The following is a 17019-nucleotide window of genomic DNA, read 5'->3' as shown; positions in this document are numbered from 1 at the left end:
CTGGGAATTTGTGAGAAATGCAGAATTCCAGGTCCTTCCTTGGCCTTGGGAATCAGAATGTGAATCTGAGCAAGATCCCAGGTAACTTACACAAACACACATTCAATTTCCAATAGCATGAGATCAGGCGATCTACAGGGCTTTGTGCCATTGTTTCTGCATGTCCAGCACACATTCCCCTGTGTTTGGTTTTTGAGATGGTGTTTTGCTCCCCACTTCTTGTCGCGGCCCCAAGAGATTCACATGGAACTGAGTCTTCCCTAGGGGTGGATGAAGCATATGACCCAGGCCTAGCCAATCAGAGTATGGGATTCCCTTGGCTGTGGTGATTGGGTGACTGGTTTTTGGCGGGGTGCGGGGGGAGGTCGGGATGCAGTAGCAGGCTGGCAGACCTAAGTGGGCACCTGCTGGTGGCTTGTCTTGGTACCATATGGGGCATGGGGGTTGAGATGAAGAATGGGTCGTTATATCATTGAGCTCCTGGACCCAAACGTGCTTGAACTTAACTAAGATAACCAAGAATTGGGATGAACAACTCTTCTAGCCTTGGATTTGAATTGAAAGCATGAGAGAGAGCGCTAAGGTTCAAGGAAAGCTCAGGTCTCTCTCTCTCTCTCTTTTTTTTTTGAGACAGAGTCTCACTCTATGCCTAGGTTGGAGTGCAATGGCGTGATCTCGGCTCACCACAACCTCCGCCTCCCGGGTTCAGGCAATTCTCCTGCTTCAGCCTCCCAAGTAGCCGGGATTACAGACATTCATCACTACGCCTGGCTAATTTTGTATTTTTAGTAGAGAAAGGGTTTCACCACATTGGCCAGGCTGGTATCAAACTCCTGACCTCAGGTGATCCACCCGTCTTGACTTCCTAAAGTGCTGGGATTACAGGTGTGAGCCACGCGCCCAGCCTCCCTCTCTTCTTTTATAGTTTTCCCATCTTCCCTTTAGCACCACTGCTCACCTCGCCGAGGTGTCAGGACCCAGTAGGGCACTCAATCAGCAAGCTTTTACTGAGCGCCGACTGCATGCAAAGTTCTGAAAACACAGGAAGATACCAAAAAATAAAAATAAATAAAACCCCTGGTTAATTAAAATTTAAAAAAAAGAGAGAGAGAAAATTAAAACCCAATGCCCTGTCCTCAAGGAGGTCACATAGCACATATAATGAAGCAACATGTGACAAAATTAATGTGGTCCAGAAAGAGTCTCTAATGCTGAGTGGGTGCTGGAAAGGGGAATAAATAGTCCCTCCATCTGGCCTGCTCTCCCGCCCCCAGCCCCAAGGAGGCTCCTCTGCCACCACTGGGAGGAGATTGAAAGCAGCCCCGCCTACACGGAAGGCTCACCTCCAGTGAGCAGCTCAGGCTGGCAGGTTCCAACCCAGCCCCCCAGGCCGTGCATGGCTCCCTGCCTCCCACCTCCACGCCCTTGCAAGGGATGATGACTGTGCACCTGGCTGGCTCCCCGCTTGGCACGCTGCTGTACCCGAGTGGGTGTTTCAAAGCTGCTGCTCTTTCCTGCCCACTTGCAGAACCCAGACCTGGGCAGACCCTTGTAGTATCAATCACACGCCGGAGGAGGATTTAAAAGCCCTGATACCCCCAAATCCATGTTCTTTCTTGCCAACCCTAGGCCAGCTTATTTCATACCCAGCCCACACTCAGCCCAGTTCATGCCTAGAGTTATCTGTTCATATCTGCCACCCCTCTTTGCAAAGTGTTCTAAAAGGTGTGCATTAAAGCTTATTGTCAAGTGGAAAAAAGCGTAAGGCTGGCGGCTGCCCCAGTGGTTGTGCGGGAGTGCAGTATGCAAATGGCTCCCTCTAGAGGTAGGAAAGCTCTAAAATACTGACAGGCAGGTCTAGGGTTGGGAGGTCGGCCTGACTTGATGTGTTCGTCCCACCCGGATTTGTCTGATCTCTTAGAAATAGCAGCGCTCCCCACTCTGGCAGTCTGTGTTGTGCAAGATCACTGGAAAGGCCGATGCTTCATGGTCATTTCATTTGTTGCCCTCACTGCAGGGGTCTCAGAACCCAGGAAGAAGATAACAAGGGACTGGGACCCCAACACGTCCCATTTTCACTTGTGGGTTTTTCTAAAGGGGCTGAAGCTGCTTAGGCCACAACAGGACATAGGATGTGGTGGCTGAGTGAGAGCAAAGCCTCTGCTTTAATGATTGCAATGAACTTGCTTTAGAGACCGTTAAGGAAAGCCCACCCCACAGTAAATTGCTGGAAGGCCAATCCCTTCACTAGCAATTTAATGCTAAGAGCCGATGACGTTCATCAGATCTGACAGCATTTTGGTAAACGACGGCTCTGTTGATTAGGCCGCTGTCCACCCAAGTATTACAAGGCTGAGGAAGCCATAAATCTTAATCCACGGATAGCAGCAGAAAGATCTAAGGCCTAGAAGTGGTGGGGGGAAAGGACAGTATGAACAAGAGGCCATATATCACCACCAGCCCATTCCACAGGGAAGGCGGCAGCTCGGGAGCCCAACACAACCATCGCCACGATCCTCCCCAAGCCCCCAGGAATTGGAGGAGCTTGGGAAGGGTTTTACAGGTGGAGGTTGTCGGTCTCTTGGCCAGCAGCCAGCATTGGAATGACTCTGTGACCTTCTAGCCAAGGGATCCGGAGGCCAGTGCAACCTGAGGCAGCCCCTCCTGTCAGGGCAGCTCTACCCAAATGTGCTTTCTTATTTTTGGATGAGACCATAAGAAGAGAAACCTGTTCTCCTGGAGGCGGTGAATGCATTGGGCTTGGTCAGTAGAAACGGCGTGTGTGATTCAAGAGAGTTTCAGGGCTGGGCGCAGTGGCTCACGCCTGCAATCCCAGGACTTTGGGAGGCCAAGGTGGGTGGATCACCTGAGCTTGGGAGTTCAAGACCAGTGTGGGCTACAGAGCAAGACCCTGTCTCAAAAAAAAAAAAAAAAAAAAAAAATCCAGCAAGACAGCCAGGGGGAGAGTACAGAGGGTGAATGTGGAGGCCAGGAGGCTGGCGGACTGTGAATAGGGCTGGGACTGCAGGTGCTCACTGTGCACTGGGACCACTGCATCCCACCACAGGGTCCCCTGCTGACCCAGCCATGCCCAAGGTGAATACACAAGGAGACCGCATGGCCCTGCTCATCCCTCCTGGTTGGCAATGCCCTACAAGAGAAACCCCAAGACTGGGAGAGGACTGTGGTCCCTCTCTTGGTGGAGTGGCTTTTGAGAACTGGCCAGCAGCCATTGGGGACTTGGCTGCCTTGACCACTCTGCCTACCCCCAGCTGCCTCTAAGCACAGCAGGAGCCCATCCAAAAGGGTTAGGATGGAAATCTTCCTCTGTAGCCCATGGACCCAAGACTCTGTCTCCATGGACTTTCTACCATGGAGAAACTTTGGACTTAATTCCACTTCTTGGAGCCAGAGCGAACCAATCCAGCCCATGTTCCTCATGACCGTAATAACAGTGTAGATGGCACACCCAGTCGGTTCACTGTTCTACCTCCAGCCTCTTTGATGAGAAGCTCCAGGAATCACAGTTCCTGCTCACATGGTGGCACTAGGGCAGTCAGGGTTTGCACCAGATGATCTGGTCTCTGAGGGGCTCCAATCATACCCAACTGAGGCAGGACGGGGTGCCTCATCTAGGCTGAGCAGCAGCAGCCCAGTCCATGTCCAGAGAAACAGAGATAAGCTGAGAGATTCAGACTGTCTCTGTCTTGGAAACTTTCAACTAACAACATGGAGGGAGTGAAAAAACGGCATGGAGAAGGCATGATGGATCAGGGGAACGTTGAAGCTACGAGTCAGTGGCAGCTCAGGGACAGGGAACAGAGGTGCCAGGAGCAGGGACTGTGGAAGGTTGGTGGAGAGAGAGAGCCCTGCTTCAAAGGTTCCCTGGTCTTCCTGCAGCCCCTTGTTCCCGTGGTGGTCCTTTCTGCAAACATGAACCCAACGCGTGAATCCAAACACGGTGCTCTACTATTTCCACCCTCTTGGAAATTCCTCACATTTAGATTGAAACCCAAACTCCTGGTCAGGTGTGGTGGCTCACACTTGTAATCCCAGCACTTTAGGAGGCTGAGGTGGACGGATCACGAGGTCAGGAGTTCGAGATCCGCCTGGCCAACATGGTGAAACCCCGTCTCTACTAAAAATACAAAAATTAGCCAGGCATGGTGGCACGTGCCTGTAGTCCCAGCTACTCAGGAGGCTGAGGCAGCAGAATCACTTGAACCTGGGAGGCAGAGGTTGTAGTGAGCCAAGATTGTGCCACTGCACTCCAGCCTGGGAGACAGAGTAAGACTCTGTCTCAAAAAAAAAAAAAAAAAAAAAAAAAGAAAGCCGGGCGCTGTGGCTCACGCCTGTAATCCCAGCACTTTGGGAGGCCAAGGCGGGCGGATCACGAGGTCAAGAGATCGAGACCATCCTGATCAACATGGTGAAACCCCGTCTCTACTAAAAATACAAAAACTCAGCTGGGCATGGTGGCACATGCCTGTAATCCCAGCTACTCAGGAGGCTGAGGCAGGAGAATTGCCTGAACCCAGGAGGCGGAGGTTGCGGTGAGCCGAGATTGCGCCATTGTACTCCAGCCTGGGTAACAAGAGTGAAACTCCATCTCAAAAAAAAAAAAAAAAAAAAGAAAGAAAGAAAAAAAAAATCCAAACTCCCTCCTGTGGTCTTCTAGGCCTTGTATGACCAGTTCTTCCTACCTGTAGTCCTGACATCCTCATCCCCACCCTTTCTGCCACCTTATCCTGATTGCCCTGCCTCCCAGTGCCCAGAGCCTACTGTCCTTGCTATCCCCTCACCTGAAACCCTTCCCCAGCCACAGATCTTTCCAGGGCTGGCTCCAGGCGATTCTCAGGCTTGGCTGTGATGGGGCCCCTTGGGAGTGGGTGCTGCCCACCTTCGCTGAAGGAACACTTCCCACAACACCCTCTCTCTCAGGCTGCTGTCCTCTGTCCTTCCTGCATTGCACTGTCTCCCGACTTGCTTGCTTGCCTTTGGTCCTTTGCCTTCCCATCCTCGCTACGTGCTCCCCATCAACATGAGCAGGGCTGGCCTCACTCACTGCTCAGACCCCGACACCTGTAAGTTCCAAAATTGAGTATGTGCTCAATACATGAGCAATGGAATGAATGAAGTGAAGTATGAGTGAGCAAAGGAACATACTGGAGTGAAGAGCCCTGAGGCCTACAGGCCAAGCTGCCCTCCCCCTCAGCCCCTCCGCTGATTAAAACAACAGTCAGCACCATCCACTGACTGTTTCTCCTGTGCCAGGCACTGCTTCAGCCTCTCTTCAAACACCGCCCCATCTGATCCTCATTAATTGCCCTCATTAATTACCATTACCAACCCCACATGACAAATGAGAAAGCAGGCACCGAGGGGTTAAGCAACTTAGCCACTGTGCAGCTGGCAAGAGGCGGAGCCAAAGCTTTGCACTGGGGCTGCTGGAAGGTTCCAGGGTCTGAGCTCTTAGCCATTCCTCTGAACTTGTCTGTCACCTGTTCTCACCTGAAGCAGCAGGCAGCCCCTGCTGAAGGTCCACCTGTAATGCATGCTGTACACGCTCCCCTCTAGCAGCCCTGGGAGGTTTCATTGATGATGAAACCAGAGCTCAGAGTGGTTGCATGGCCAGCTCCGGGGCACACAGCTCACTGCAGGACTGCACACAGTTCCGAGAGGTTAGGTGGCCAGCTCCAGGGCACACAACTCACTGCAGGACTGCACACAGCTCAGAGAGGTTACGTGGCCAGCTCCGGGGCACACAGCTCACAGAGGTTACGTGGCCAGCTCTGGAGCACACAGCTCAGAGAGGTTATGTGGCCAGCTCCAGGCACACAGCTCACAGAGGTTATGTGGCCAGCTCCAAGACACACAGCTCACAGAGCCTACACAGCCAGCTCCAGGGCACTCAGCTCAGAGGTTATGTGGCCAGCTCCAGGGCACACAGCTCACAGAGGTTACGTGGCCAGCTCTGGAGCACACAGCTCAGAGAGGTTATGTGGCCAGCTCCGGGCACACAGCTCACAGAGGTTATGTGGCCAGCTCCAAGACACACAGCTCACAGAGCCTACACAGCCAGCTCCAGGGCACTCAGCTCAGAGGTTATGTGGCCAGCTCCAGGGCACACAGCTCACAGAGGTTACGTGGCCAGCTCTGGAGCACACAGCTCAGAGAGGTTATGTGGCCAGCTCCAGGCACACAGCTCACAGAGGTTATGTGGCCAGCTCCAAGACACACAGCTCACAGAGCCTACACAGCCAGCTCCAGGGCACTCAGCTCAGAGGTTATGTGGCCAGCTCCAGGGTACACAGCTCACAAACATGGCCAGCTCCAAGATACGCAGCTCACAGAGGTTACATGGCCAGCTGCAGGGCCCTCAGCTCAGAGAGGTTACACGGCCAGCTCTGGGGCACACAGCCAATGAGCAGTCCAAAGACCATTCCTTCCACTCTCCAGGGGCTACAAATTCAAATGCCCCGAAGAGCCAGGTGGGAAATGGAAACATGAGATAAGAGAAACCATAACCTAAATCTGATAGTAAACCACAGCTGCCACTCAGCCTCACCACTGAAGCTCCGGGGAGTGGTGGGGACTTTGGCAAACAGGAAGGCTCATGCTCTGTTCGAAGGTAGCAGCTAGACAAGGCTCCTGCTGCCTAGCAGGGAAGAGGATGGCCCAGTGTGGGGGCCAGATTTTCCATTTTTTCCTGGGAAGAAGAAATCTAGATTTTTATTTTTGAGATGGGGTCTTGCTCTGTCCCCCAGGCTGGAGTGCATGGTCATGGCTCACTGGACCCTTGAACTCCTGGGCTCAAGCAATCCTAACTGTCTCAGCCTCCCCAGTAGCTGGGACTAGAGGTGTGAGCCACTATGCCTGGCTAACTTTTTTTTTTTCATTTTTAGTAGAGAAGGGACTCACTATGTTGCCTGGGCTGGTCTTAAACTCCTGAGCTCAGGTGATTCTCCTTCCTCGGCCTCCCAAAGTGCTAGGATTACAGGTGTGAGCCATTGCACCTGGCTAGATATGTTTTTAATATAAAATCTTGTGAATTTAAATGTTGGCAAGCTTCTAAAAGTCTTTTAAAAACGTTTTGAGTCCAAAAACCATTATTTGGGGGCAAGTTTGAAGCACATGCTTCCAGTGGTTAACTTCTAGACCCTGCCAGGCCCTCCCCGCATTTGTTTGAAGTCAGGTGTCACACCCTCCTCCCAGTTAAGCAGTCCCCATGTCTTCACAGCCCGAGCTTCAAGGGCAGGAACTGAGCCCTCTTGGATTTTTTTTTTTTTTAACGGTAGAGCCTTGCACAGTGCCTGGGCCCTGCTGGGTGCCAATACATGTGTCAAATTAACAGATGATTTCATTCATGCCACTTCTGAATGCTCCCTGGTTTGTCGTTATCTTTAAAGGTAGTCTCCAAAGGCCTGGGTGTGTGGAGTGGATCCATGCTCTGGACTGGGGGCGCTGGTACTCAGTACCCATCCCACACTCCCCCGGGAGCCTTTCTATGGGGTAGAGGCCAGAAAGCCAAATACTGCATTTCCCAGGCTCCCTTTCTGAAGCCGTCCTCACAGGATTAACAAGAATTCTGTGCAGAATATAGTTGTAACTCAGCATTTATCACCCACTTCCTTTAACTGAAATTCACTGGATACTGACCATTAGCATTCCCATTATCCCTTATAGATTTCTGACCATAGAATCATAAGGTTTTTGTTTCAGAATTGCTTAAGATGTTTTTCAGATCTTAAATTCCAGCAAAACAACTGACGCCAGCCAGTTTGAAGGCCCCCAGGGATGAACGGGATCTGCAGGAGAACACAGCTTCTTCATCTCCCTGTCCCGTGACTTCACCCTGCACTCTTCTGTCAATCAAGGATCTCCACATGCCAGCCCTCTCCAAAACCCTAAAAACACTAGCACCAAACTCCTCCGGAAGACGGATTTGAGGTTTCTTCCCATCTCCTCATTTGGCGGTCCTACAATTAAACCCCTCTCTCTGCTGAAACCCAGTGCCTATGTGTATAGACTTGCCAGCATCGCACAACAGACCTATTATGGGTAAATTCTGGCTTGGGTCTTGGGTGTGACTTAGGTGCAGCCAATCAGATGGCCTCACACGAGCCAGGGAAAGCAGAAGTGAGGTGAGGAGAGGAAGCGTGTAGATGTTGGCTGTTTCAGTGCTGGAGGCATTGGGTTCTTCAACAATGTCCCTGGCTGGCCAGCCACACTGTGGGGCAGGGTTTTCATAACATTGCTCTAGCAGGCATGGGGGCACTCTGAGGCCAACAGCTGGGGCAGTAACTCTCTGATTCCTGGACTGCAGCTAAGGTGATGCCTTCCTGATGCTGACACCCCACCTTCCCAATGGCATCCTAGGCAGCTGCTCTCCTGGCAGGCCCAGGCTAAGTGACCATGCTTTTCAGGCACTATTCCTAGAGGCCCAGCCCAGAGTCCACTCCTCCCGCTAGCCCAAGGACTTTATAAACACCCCGATTCCCTGCACCATATTTCTTTCCGATTAAAATAGCCTGAGTGGTCTCTGCTGTTAGGCACTGACTGACCCCTGACTGATACAGTGCAGAAGGACAATTACAGCCCTCGAGGCATCAGGAAACCAGGAAATTAGCTATGATTAGGCCCTGTGAAGTGTGGGACCACAAGGAGAGACTGGGGAGGATGCTAATTAATCTTAGGCCAAGTTTTTTAAATTGCAGACTCTGGGGCCAGCTATTAAGCCACAATCTAAGACACAAATAAGGCTCCTGATAATAGAGAGCTCTCAAAACAACGAGAAGAACTGTCTTTAGTGAGAGGTGGAGAAAGGCCTCATTAGCAGCAAATTAATATTCATTGCAGGGGACAAAAGGAGGCCTCCAGGCTGTGTGTCCTCCAGGTCTTGCTCCTGAGCACTGAGATCAGGCAGGGATGCCCTTCCCCAATTAATCAAAGATGTGAAGATGCCCCTGTGGGGAAGCAGAAAGACCAGGGTTTGTAACCACAGGCCCAGAGTTCAAATCCCAGCCTGCCCTCTTCCTTAGTAGCTATGCAACCCTGAGGAAGTCACCTTACCTCTCTCGGCCTCGATCTCTTCAGTAGCACAATGAGGACATTAACTGACCTACCGGGTTATTGTGGGTGGACTGATACAGAGTATGAAAGCATTTATTGTAGACCTGTACATTTAGTAGGGTGTGAATTGCCATATGGTAGTAGCTCCCAATCTTGGTGAACACAAGTTTAAAAATAACAACAGGCCGGTGTGGTGGCTTATGCCTGAAATCTCAGAACTATGGGAGGCCGAGGCAGGAGGATCACTTGAGGCAAGAAGTTCAAAACTAGCCTGGGTAACATAGTGAGACCCTGTCTCTAATTTAAAAAAATAAACAAATTTTAAAACGAAAAAATAACAATAATTTAAAAAATAATCACACTGCTTAAGCCTCAGCAAGTCAGAATCTCTGGGGGTGGGGCCTGAGCATCTGTATTTTAAAACTTCCCTAGACCATTTAAATATACAGTCAGGGCTGAGAAATAAAAAGAAAATCTCAAGACCCCAGCCAACTGAATGAACCCCTTCTTGGCCAAGATAACCCCAGAGAAACCTTAAAACTGAATTCCTATCCATGATGGGATGGGAGGTTGGACATGCCTCATTATACCTCCTCTGTCATTAACCACCAGGAAGCTTTCTTTCCTATGGGTTAAAAAGAATCCAGCCCTTTTCAGCTGGGTGCAGTGGCTCATGCCTGTAATCCCAGCACTTTGGGAGGCTGAGGTGTGTGGATCACCTGAGGTCAGGAGTTCAAGACCAGCCTGGGCAACACAGTGAAACCCTCTCTTTACTAAAATACAAAATTAGCCAGGCATGGTGGTGGGTACCTGTAATCCCAGCTACTTGGGAGGCTGAGGAAGAAGAATCGTTTGAACCTGGGAGTTGGAGGTTGCAGTGAGCTGAGACTGCACCACTGCACTCCAGCCTGAATGACAGAGCAAGGCTCCATCTAAAAAAACAAACAAACAAAAAACTCAGCCCTTTTCAAAGACTCCACCACTGATATCAACCAACAGCATGCCTGCTGCCCCTCCCTTCTGCGGTTACCACACATCTGACCAGCATTTCTTCCTGGTAAGGGACCACTGACATGGGTTTTGGCTCTTCTGTGGAAGATGCACAGTGAGAGTTTGTGTGTCCCCCGATTCACCTTTTGACATCAGAGGCCAAAAACTCCACCCTCAGATCATGCTAACACCCCCATTTTTGGACCACGGGATCCAAGGAAAGGCACGAAACTCAACTACACATGTGCATATTTCTCCTTTTGTAAATATTCATGACTCCTCCTACAGCTTACTGAATATGTATATTGTGCCACTTATTCAGCATAAATCCACGCCCCCCCCTTATCCCTTTGAACTTGAAAGTGCAGGTTTCTGGCTTCTGGCCTGAGGCTGTGCTTCCCAACTTGCCAGAGTATATACCTGGGAGGCTGCCATATTTTCTGAGAAATAAAGCTCTCCTTTCCAAGTTTGTGAACCTCGTCATTCTTCATCTGACGGGGCTGGGACCCACTAGTCCCAGGTAAGGTATGAGTAACTACAAGGTAAAATGTCAAGAACTATATGAGCAAGAACACAGAACTTGGGGCAAAAGATCTAGGATTGACTCTTGATTCAATTCATCCCACTTCTTAGCTGTCAACCTTGGAAAGCACACTGAACTTTTCTGAACCTTCATCTCTTCAGCTCCTTATAAAGAGGGACAACATTGGAATGTACTCTACAGTTCTGGGAGGGCAAAGGAGATGAGTTACATGGGAGCTGAGCCTATGCATGGTACCTGGGGTAAATGCTCAGAAATGCAAGCTTTTGACATTAGCACACCAGTTGCAACCCAAAATGGCATCTCAGTTCTTTGGGGCAGGGGCTTTGTCATGTGTATCCTTGGCATCCAGGACTGTGGATGCCACGTAGGGGATACTCAAGAGAAAAATAGCTGAATGAATAGTCATCATGATGGGGCTCTACATCTGACCTTCCTACACCGCCCAGTGGGGCTCGAGTGGCTCCATCCAAAGGGGAGGGCCAGTAGCAGAGAGGACTCTCCAGAGGTCAGTTACACTTGCAGAAAGGGCACCACTACAAAGGATTTTTTGTTTTAGACAGGATCTTGCTGTGCTGCCCAGGCTGGAGTGCAGCGGTACAACTGTAGCTCACTGCAGCCTCAAACTTCTGGGATCCTGCATAGGTGGGACTAGAGGTGCATGCTACCACGCCTGGCTAATTTTTTATTTTTATTTTTAGTAGAGAGAAGTTCTCACTTTGTTGCCTAAGTTTGTCTTGAACTCCTGGGCTCAAAGTGATCCTCCCACCTCACCCTTCTGAAATGCTGGGATTGCAGAAAGTAGCCGCTGCGCCTGGCTCATGGGGGTTTTAAATGTTCTGATTGTATTTCTGTTCCTATAGCCACCCACACTCTGTATTGTAAAGCGTGGGCTGGGGCCACAGACTCAGACCTGGTGCCATCCTCGGCGCTGGACTTTGCTGGGGGCTGTCCGTGAATTGCGTCTTAAGGCCTTTTCAGCTTCTCGAAACAGAGTTCTGTGTCCATAATCTGCCAGAGAAGAAGGAAGGAGACTTGGTGAGGCACTGATGACAAGCTCACAGTACCGGGATGGTTTGTAGCTCATGTCTGATATGCATGTCAGTGTGCCCAAAGTCTTGTGTATGAGGACACTGACTGCAGCACCGTCTGTAGCAACAAGACATTAGAAAACAAGCTAAATGCTGAGCAAAAAAGGAATGGATAAGTAAGTTCCAGTATATCCATGCCATGGAATAATATGTATAATGTATAGCCAGATCAGGCAGGTCTATATATGCAAAGAACAGTCTTCAAGATACAAAGACAAGGTATAGGACGGCAGGTACAAGAGGTCGCTGTTTGTATAAAAGAGGGTAGAGGGTCAATCTCTTTGCTGAATGAATGAATAAATGTACTGCTAGTGTTCTAAGTACATAAAATCCTGTTATCTGTTCCTCCCTGAAACCAGGACCAGGAAAAGCTGAATTTTCCTTACTAGCAGCAAGTCTGCCTCTATCATGAAAACTAGGAGAGCCACTGGTTTCCCTCTTTGCCCTGGGCGGTGGGGAGCGCAAGCTATACTCTGAGTTCAACTGCAGTGGCTCTCCTTGGAAAACATTTCAAATCACTTTCTCTTCTTACCCGTGTTGTTGTTTTGACTTTTACAATATATTTAGTGGCTTGGGATCTTACCATGTCTGTAAGGCCACAGATTAGAATAACACAAATCAAAGTTACCATGATTACAAGCCTGCAAGCTGGGCATAATTATTCCCATTTTATGGAAGAGGAAAGTGAGGGTCAGAGAGGTCCTAATTACCTAAGGTCTCAAAGCCAAAAAGCAGCAGAACAGGGTTCATTCTAATCCAGTTGGCCTCACTCCAGATCCTCTTATGACTTGGTAGCACACTGGCCTCTCCAGCAAGGCAGCCCACCATGAAGGGCATTCTGACCCCCACTTGGGATAAGCAATCTCGCCAGTCCCATGTTATTGTATTTTATTCATTTATTTATTTTGAAACAGGGTCTTGCTCTATCACCCAGTTGGAGTACAGTGGCGTGGTCATAGCTCAGTGCAGCCTTGACTTCCTGGGCTCAATCAATCTTCCTGCCTCAGCCTCCTGAGTAGCTGAGACTACAGGCATGCACCACCATGTCTAGCTACTTTTTGTATTTTTTGTAGAGATGAGGGTCTCACTATGTTGCCCAGGCTGGTCTTAAACTCCTGAGCTCAAAGGATCTGCCCACCTCGGCCTCCCAAAGTGCTGGGATTATAGGCATGAGCCACCACACCTAGCTGAGTCCCATTTTAAAGATGAGCAAGAGATGGCACAGAGAAACTAAGTGGCTTCCCATGGCAACCTGACTCCATACGCTCTGCCATTTCATTTATTCAACTGCGCAGTCATTTTTTGGTGTCTACGCTAGGCTGGGTTGGGTATTTTTCTATTACACACAGGCTTCCTGTGCTATTTGTATAGGGCACATGAAATCCGTTTAAAGTATGCATGGGTATGGGTTAACTAAATGCAGAAACAAGCGGCGGAATCAAAAATTACATAGGGGTTAGGTACTCAAGTTAAGACATATCAAGTGAAAAATCAGATCTAATCCAAAATTTCCCTAGACATTCCCTTAAAGTAGTGACACTTAAGACCCAGGAAATGTAAAAGCCAGAAATTTACTGCTTTGGCCGCCATTGCTTTGGGGTAGTAGAGGCCAAGACTAGTTTTAAAAGGAATAAAATAGGATTTCTCTTTCTCATTCTTATGCTTTCTGGCCATGCGGGTGTAGTTAACTTGTGTTCGTTGTTCACATGCACAGGACGTGGTTCCACAGTCCCTAATTAATTAATTAATTACTTTTTATTTAGACAGAGTCTCGCTCTGTCACCCAGGCTGGAGTGCAGTGGTGCAATTTTGGCTCACTGCAACCTCTGCCTCCCAGGTTCAAGTGATTCTTGTGCCTCACCCTCCCGAATAGCTGGGACTACAGGTGTGTGCCATCATGCCTGGCTAATTTTCATATTTTTAGTAGAGATAGGGTTTCACCATGCTGCCCAGACTGGTCTGGAACTCTTGGCCTCAGGTGATCCACCGGCCTCATCCTCCTAAAGTGCTGCGATTATAGGTGTAAGCCACCACGCCCAAACCCCTAATTAATTTTAATTAACAGAGCTGTGACTCAGCCTGGAGGGCCTGCGCTCACCATGTGTCCCTTCCGTGTGGGAGGCACTTCTGGAGAAGTCAGAATGAACGGCTTTCCTCGGTGACGATTTCAGCTCTGAGTTGGCGCCGTTGACATAGACAGAGAAGCCTTGCTCCAAGTGCTCCAGCCTCAATTGCATGGGGTCCTTGGTTTTCAAATGCTTTAATATCCTGAAAGAGAAATGGTGGCTTGTTCCTCCTCATCACTGGAGAGTCTGGGCTGCTGCAGCCCCAAGCCGGGAGTGAACTGCTGTTCCAACGGTTAAGCATCTCTAATCAGAACCCGGGGGGCGTGTGCCCAGCTGTTTGTCTACAAACAGCCTCTAACAGGCTCATTACCCACTCAGAAGAGCCACGAGGGGGAGACAGTTTGGGCCCTGCAGGGAAGTTTCTGCAGCTCTCATTCTGAGGCTCAAATACACATTAGCAAAAGAGAACACACCCGGTTCATGCCCCGTGGTGGCCAAGGCAGGGAGGGCGTGTGTGAACACACTGCTATCATACAGCCTGGCTGTTCTGAAACCATCCCAATTTCATGCAATTTCACTTTATGTGAAACTTCGTTTGATGTGTAACAAAAAATGGTTTTTAGGCTCTCAGACTTTGTGAGAGAGATTTCACATCACCCCATTTACAAATCAGAAAACATCTTTCGTCAGACCAGGTGGGCTAATTTTTTGCTTCAGTGAATAGATGTGTTCTCAAAACACTCACCCCTGGTATTTCAAAGGCCATGATTTCATATTCGAATGCAGTTAACAAAGATATCAATGCAGGCATTGGTTCAAGGATAATAACGTGATTATCACATCTTTTGGCTAAAAGGCAGGAGTGTGGCCAGGTCCCTAATTTAGCTTTCACTGAAGCCCATCCCTACACCTTGAGCCTGGTCCTTTACCCAATCTTGATGTCACACTACCATGTGTCTTCTTCAGGCCCCAGAGAACTGCTTCCATTGGACACCAGACTCGCCAGCATTTTACACACACCTTTAGGCACCCCCACATCAGCTAGATTTATACAGACAAACAGCCAACCTAGCAACAAGTGTGCCTCTTCTTGTAATTAAATAAGTGCCAATCAAATGAGCAAAATTTAAATTTTAAAAAATAGCCATCACGTAAAAGGTGCATACTGTGTGCTAAACTCTGTTCTAAAAACCTAAAGTCGATTCTCATTATTCGCAGTTTAAGTGGTCTAGAGAGTCACCGCGAATTCTGAATTAGCGAATTTGGAACTACCGCTCCTAGGGGAAATACAGGGTTAGGTGCCTGTGAGTCTTTGGTCACATTTTCATGAACCAATCAACACAGAACCTCGTGTATGTGTGTTTCTGTTTAAAGATGCTTATTACACCGTTGATTCATTCACACCGAACTCACAGCCAACAGCACTATCACTCATGCCTGAACAAAGCCTCTCTTAACGTATGTATTTTGTTCATAAGGTACATCACAGCCTCATGCTTAGGAACACTGAACAGCATTTCTGCACTAGGTATAAGGCCAGTTTAAGTAATGAAATTGCCAGCAGAAAGTACAAAAATGCGGAAAACATGGCACTACATACACTGTAAAAAGGACACTTGTTTATAATATGAGAGGCAGAGAAGTGTCTTTGTCAGCTGGGAATGTGTGCATCAAGGGACTAAAAATTTTGCCTCTCTGCACGTGTCTGCAAATGACCACAGAAATGTGGCAAATATCTACTATGGGGTTATAGATCGGTTTTAGTGATGACACAAATTCATCGACAGAGAATCAGAGAATGATGATGATCGACCATATGAAGATGTTACTCTTTACAATAATCCTATAGCGTATTCCCCCCTCCCTTTTTTTTGAGACGGAGTCTCGCTCTGTCGCCCAAGCTGGAGTGCAGTGGTGCAATCTTGGCTCACTGCAACCTCTGCCTCCTGAGGTTCAAGAGACTCTGATTCTCCCACCTCAGCTTCCCAGGTAGCGTGGACTACAGGTGTGCACCAGCACTCCTGGCTAATTTTTTTTGGTTTGTGTTGTTAATAGAGACACGGTTTTAACATGTTGCGTAGACTGGTCTCGAACTCCTGACCGTGTGCCCCCCTCGGGCTTCCAGAGTGTTGGGATTACAAGTGTGAGCCACTGTGCCTGGCCATAATTACTTTTACTATCCCCATTTAGTAGATAAGGAGTTTGAGCCACAGAAAGGTTAAAGAACTTGGCCAAGGTCACATAGCTCTTACAGCATATGGCAGAGGTGGAATGCAAACGTAGGCAATTTGGCTCCAGCGCCTACACCAAAACCAAGACAACTTGTAAAGCCAGCAAGATGAGGTTGAAACTGGCAAACTTAGACACTGCTGGTAATTCATAGAACCTTCGCAGAAGTAGTATGAAAATATAGAAAATGCCATATGTTTGGTCTCTGCCCAGAAAGCACATTCCGGCAAATTGTTCCTGAGCATATGAACTCTAGGCAAGAAGACAGTCAGTGTTCAGTAATAACAAAACCCTGGAAGCAACCCAAACGTCCAACAGCAGAGAAGTGGAAGCTGCTATTACACGGATGTCAGAATTATGAAGACTCTATGGAAACATGGGGGATTGTTTGTGATCTATTCAGTGGGGGGCAGGGCATGGTGATGAAAAAGGCAGGATAAAAATGATACACAGGCCGGGGCACAGTGGCTCGTGCCTGTAATCCCAGCACTTTGGGAGGCTGAGGCAGGCAGACTGCTTGAGCCCAGGCGTTCTGAAGTCAGCCTGGGCAACCCATCTCTACAAAAAATATAAAAGTTAGCTGGGTGTGGTGGCATGCACCTGTGGTTCTAGCTACTTGGGAGGCTGGAGCAGGAGGCTGGCTTGAATTGGGGAGGTTGAGGCTGCCATGATCATGCCACTGCACTCCAGCCTGGGTGACAGAGACCTTGTCTCAAAAAAAAAAAAAAAAAAAAAAGAAAGAAAGAAAAGGAAAATGAAAAAGAAAAACAAGGTACATATGTAGTAAAGGTAAAGTTGGAAAACTGTGTTTGTGGACCCGGCGTGGAAGGTGATAAATGTAAAATGAAATCGGCTGTTGGGGGAAGTGGTGGCACTGTGGGTGATTTCTTTGTTTATTTTTTAAATGTTTCTTTAGCGGCTGATACATTCATCTTCTCCCAATTGTGGCAGGAACATTTATTACAGACTGCTTATCTCTTGCCAGCCTTGGAAGCCTGGGAGATGCCTGATTGTTAGGCAACAACATAAA

General features: G+C 48.8%; 1 protein-coding gene across 35 annotated transcripts in view; it reads right to left on the bottom strand.

Annotated features, from left to right (window-relative positions):
- The window catches only part of KATNIP (katanin interacting protein), a 227848-nt gene that overhangs the window by 136129 nt on the left and 74700 nt on the right, over positions 1-17019 (bottom strand). For 32 of the 35 annotated variants that reach the window (XR_013524760.1, XR_013524756.1, XR_013524757.1 and 29 more), the window contains 2 exons: positions 13793-13962; positions 11517-11614 (listed from right to left, as the gene is read on the bottom strand). The exons of 1 other annotated variant lie outside the window; for it this stretch is intronic. Coding sequence is in view for 29 of the 34 variants with exons in the window: in XM_078344986.1 (XP_078201112.1) it covers positions 11517-11614; positions 13793-13962 (268 nt within the window). In the remaining 5 variants the exon portion in view is untranslated. Of the gene's footprint in view, positions 1-958; positions 1033-11516; positions 11615-13792; positions 13963-17019 lie in introns of those variants that run through there. 2 more of the 35 variants (XM_078345003.1, XM_078345002.1) reach the window with 2 other exon arrangements.

The sequence above is a fragment of the Callithrix jacchus genome, chromosome 12, assembly GCF_049354715.1.
Source record: "Callithrix jacchus isolate 240 chromosome 12, calJac240_pri, whole genome shotgun sequence".
Taxonomy (NCBI): Eukaryota; Metazoa; Chordata; class Mammalia; order Primates; family Cebidae; genus Callithrix; species Callithrix jacchus.
Note: the sequence above shows the minus strand (reverse complement) of the source record. Positions and strands in the feature narration are given on the sequence as shown.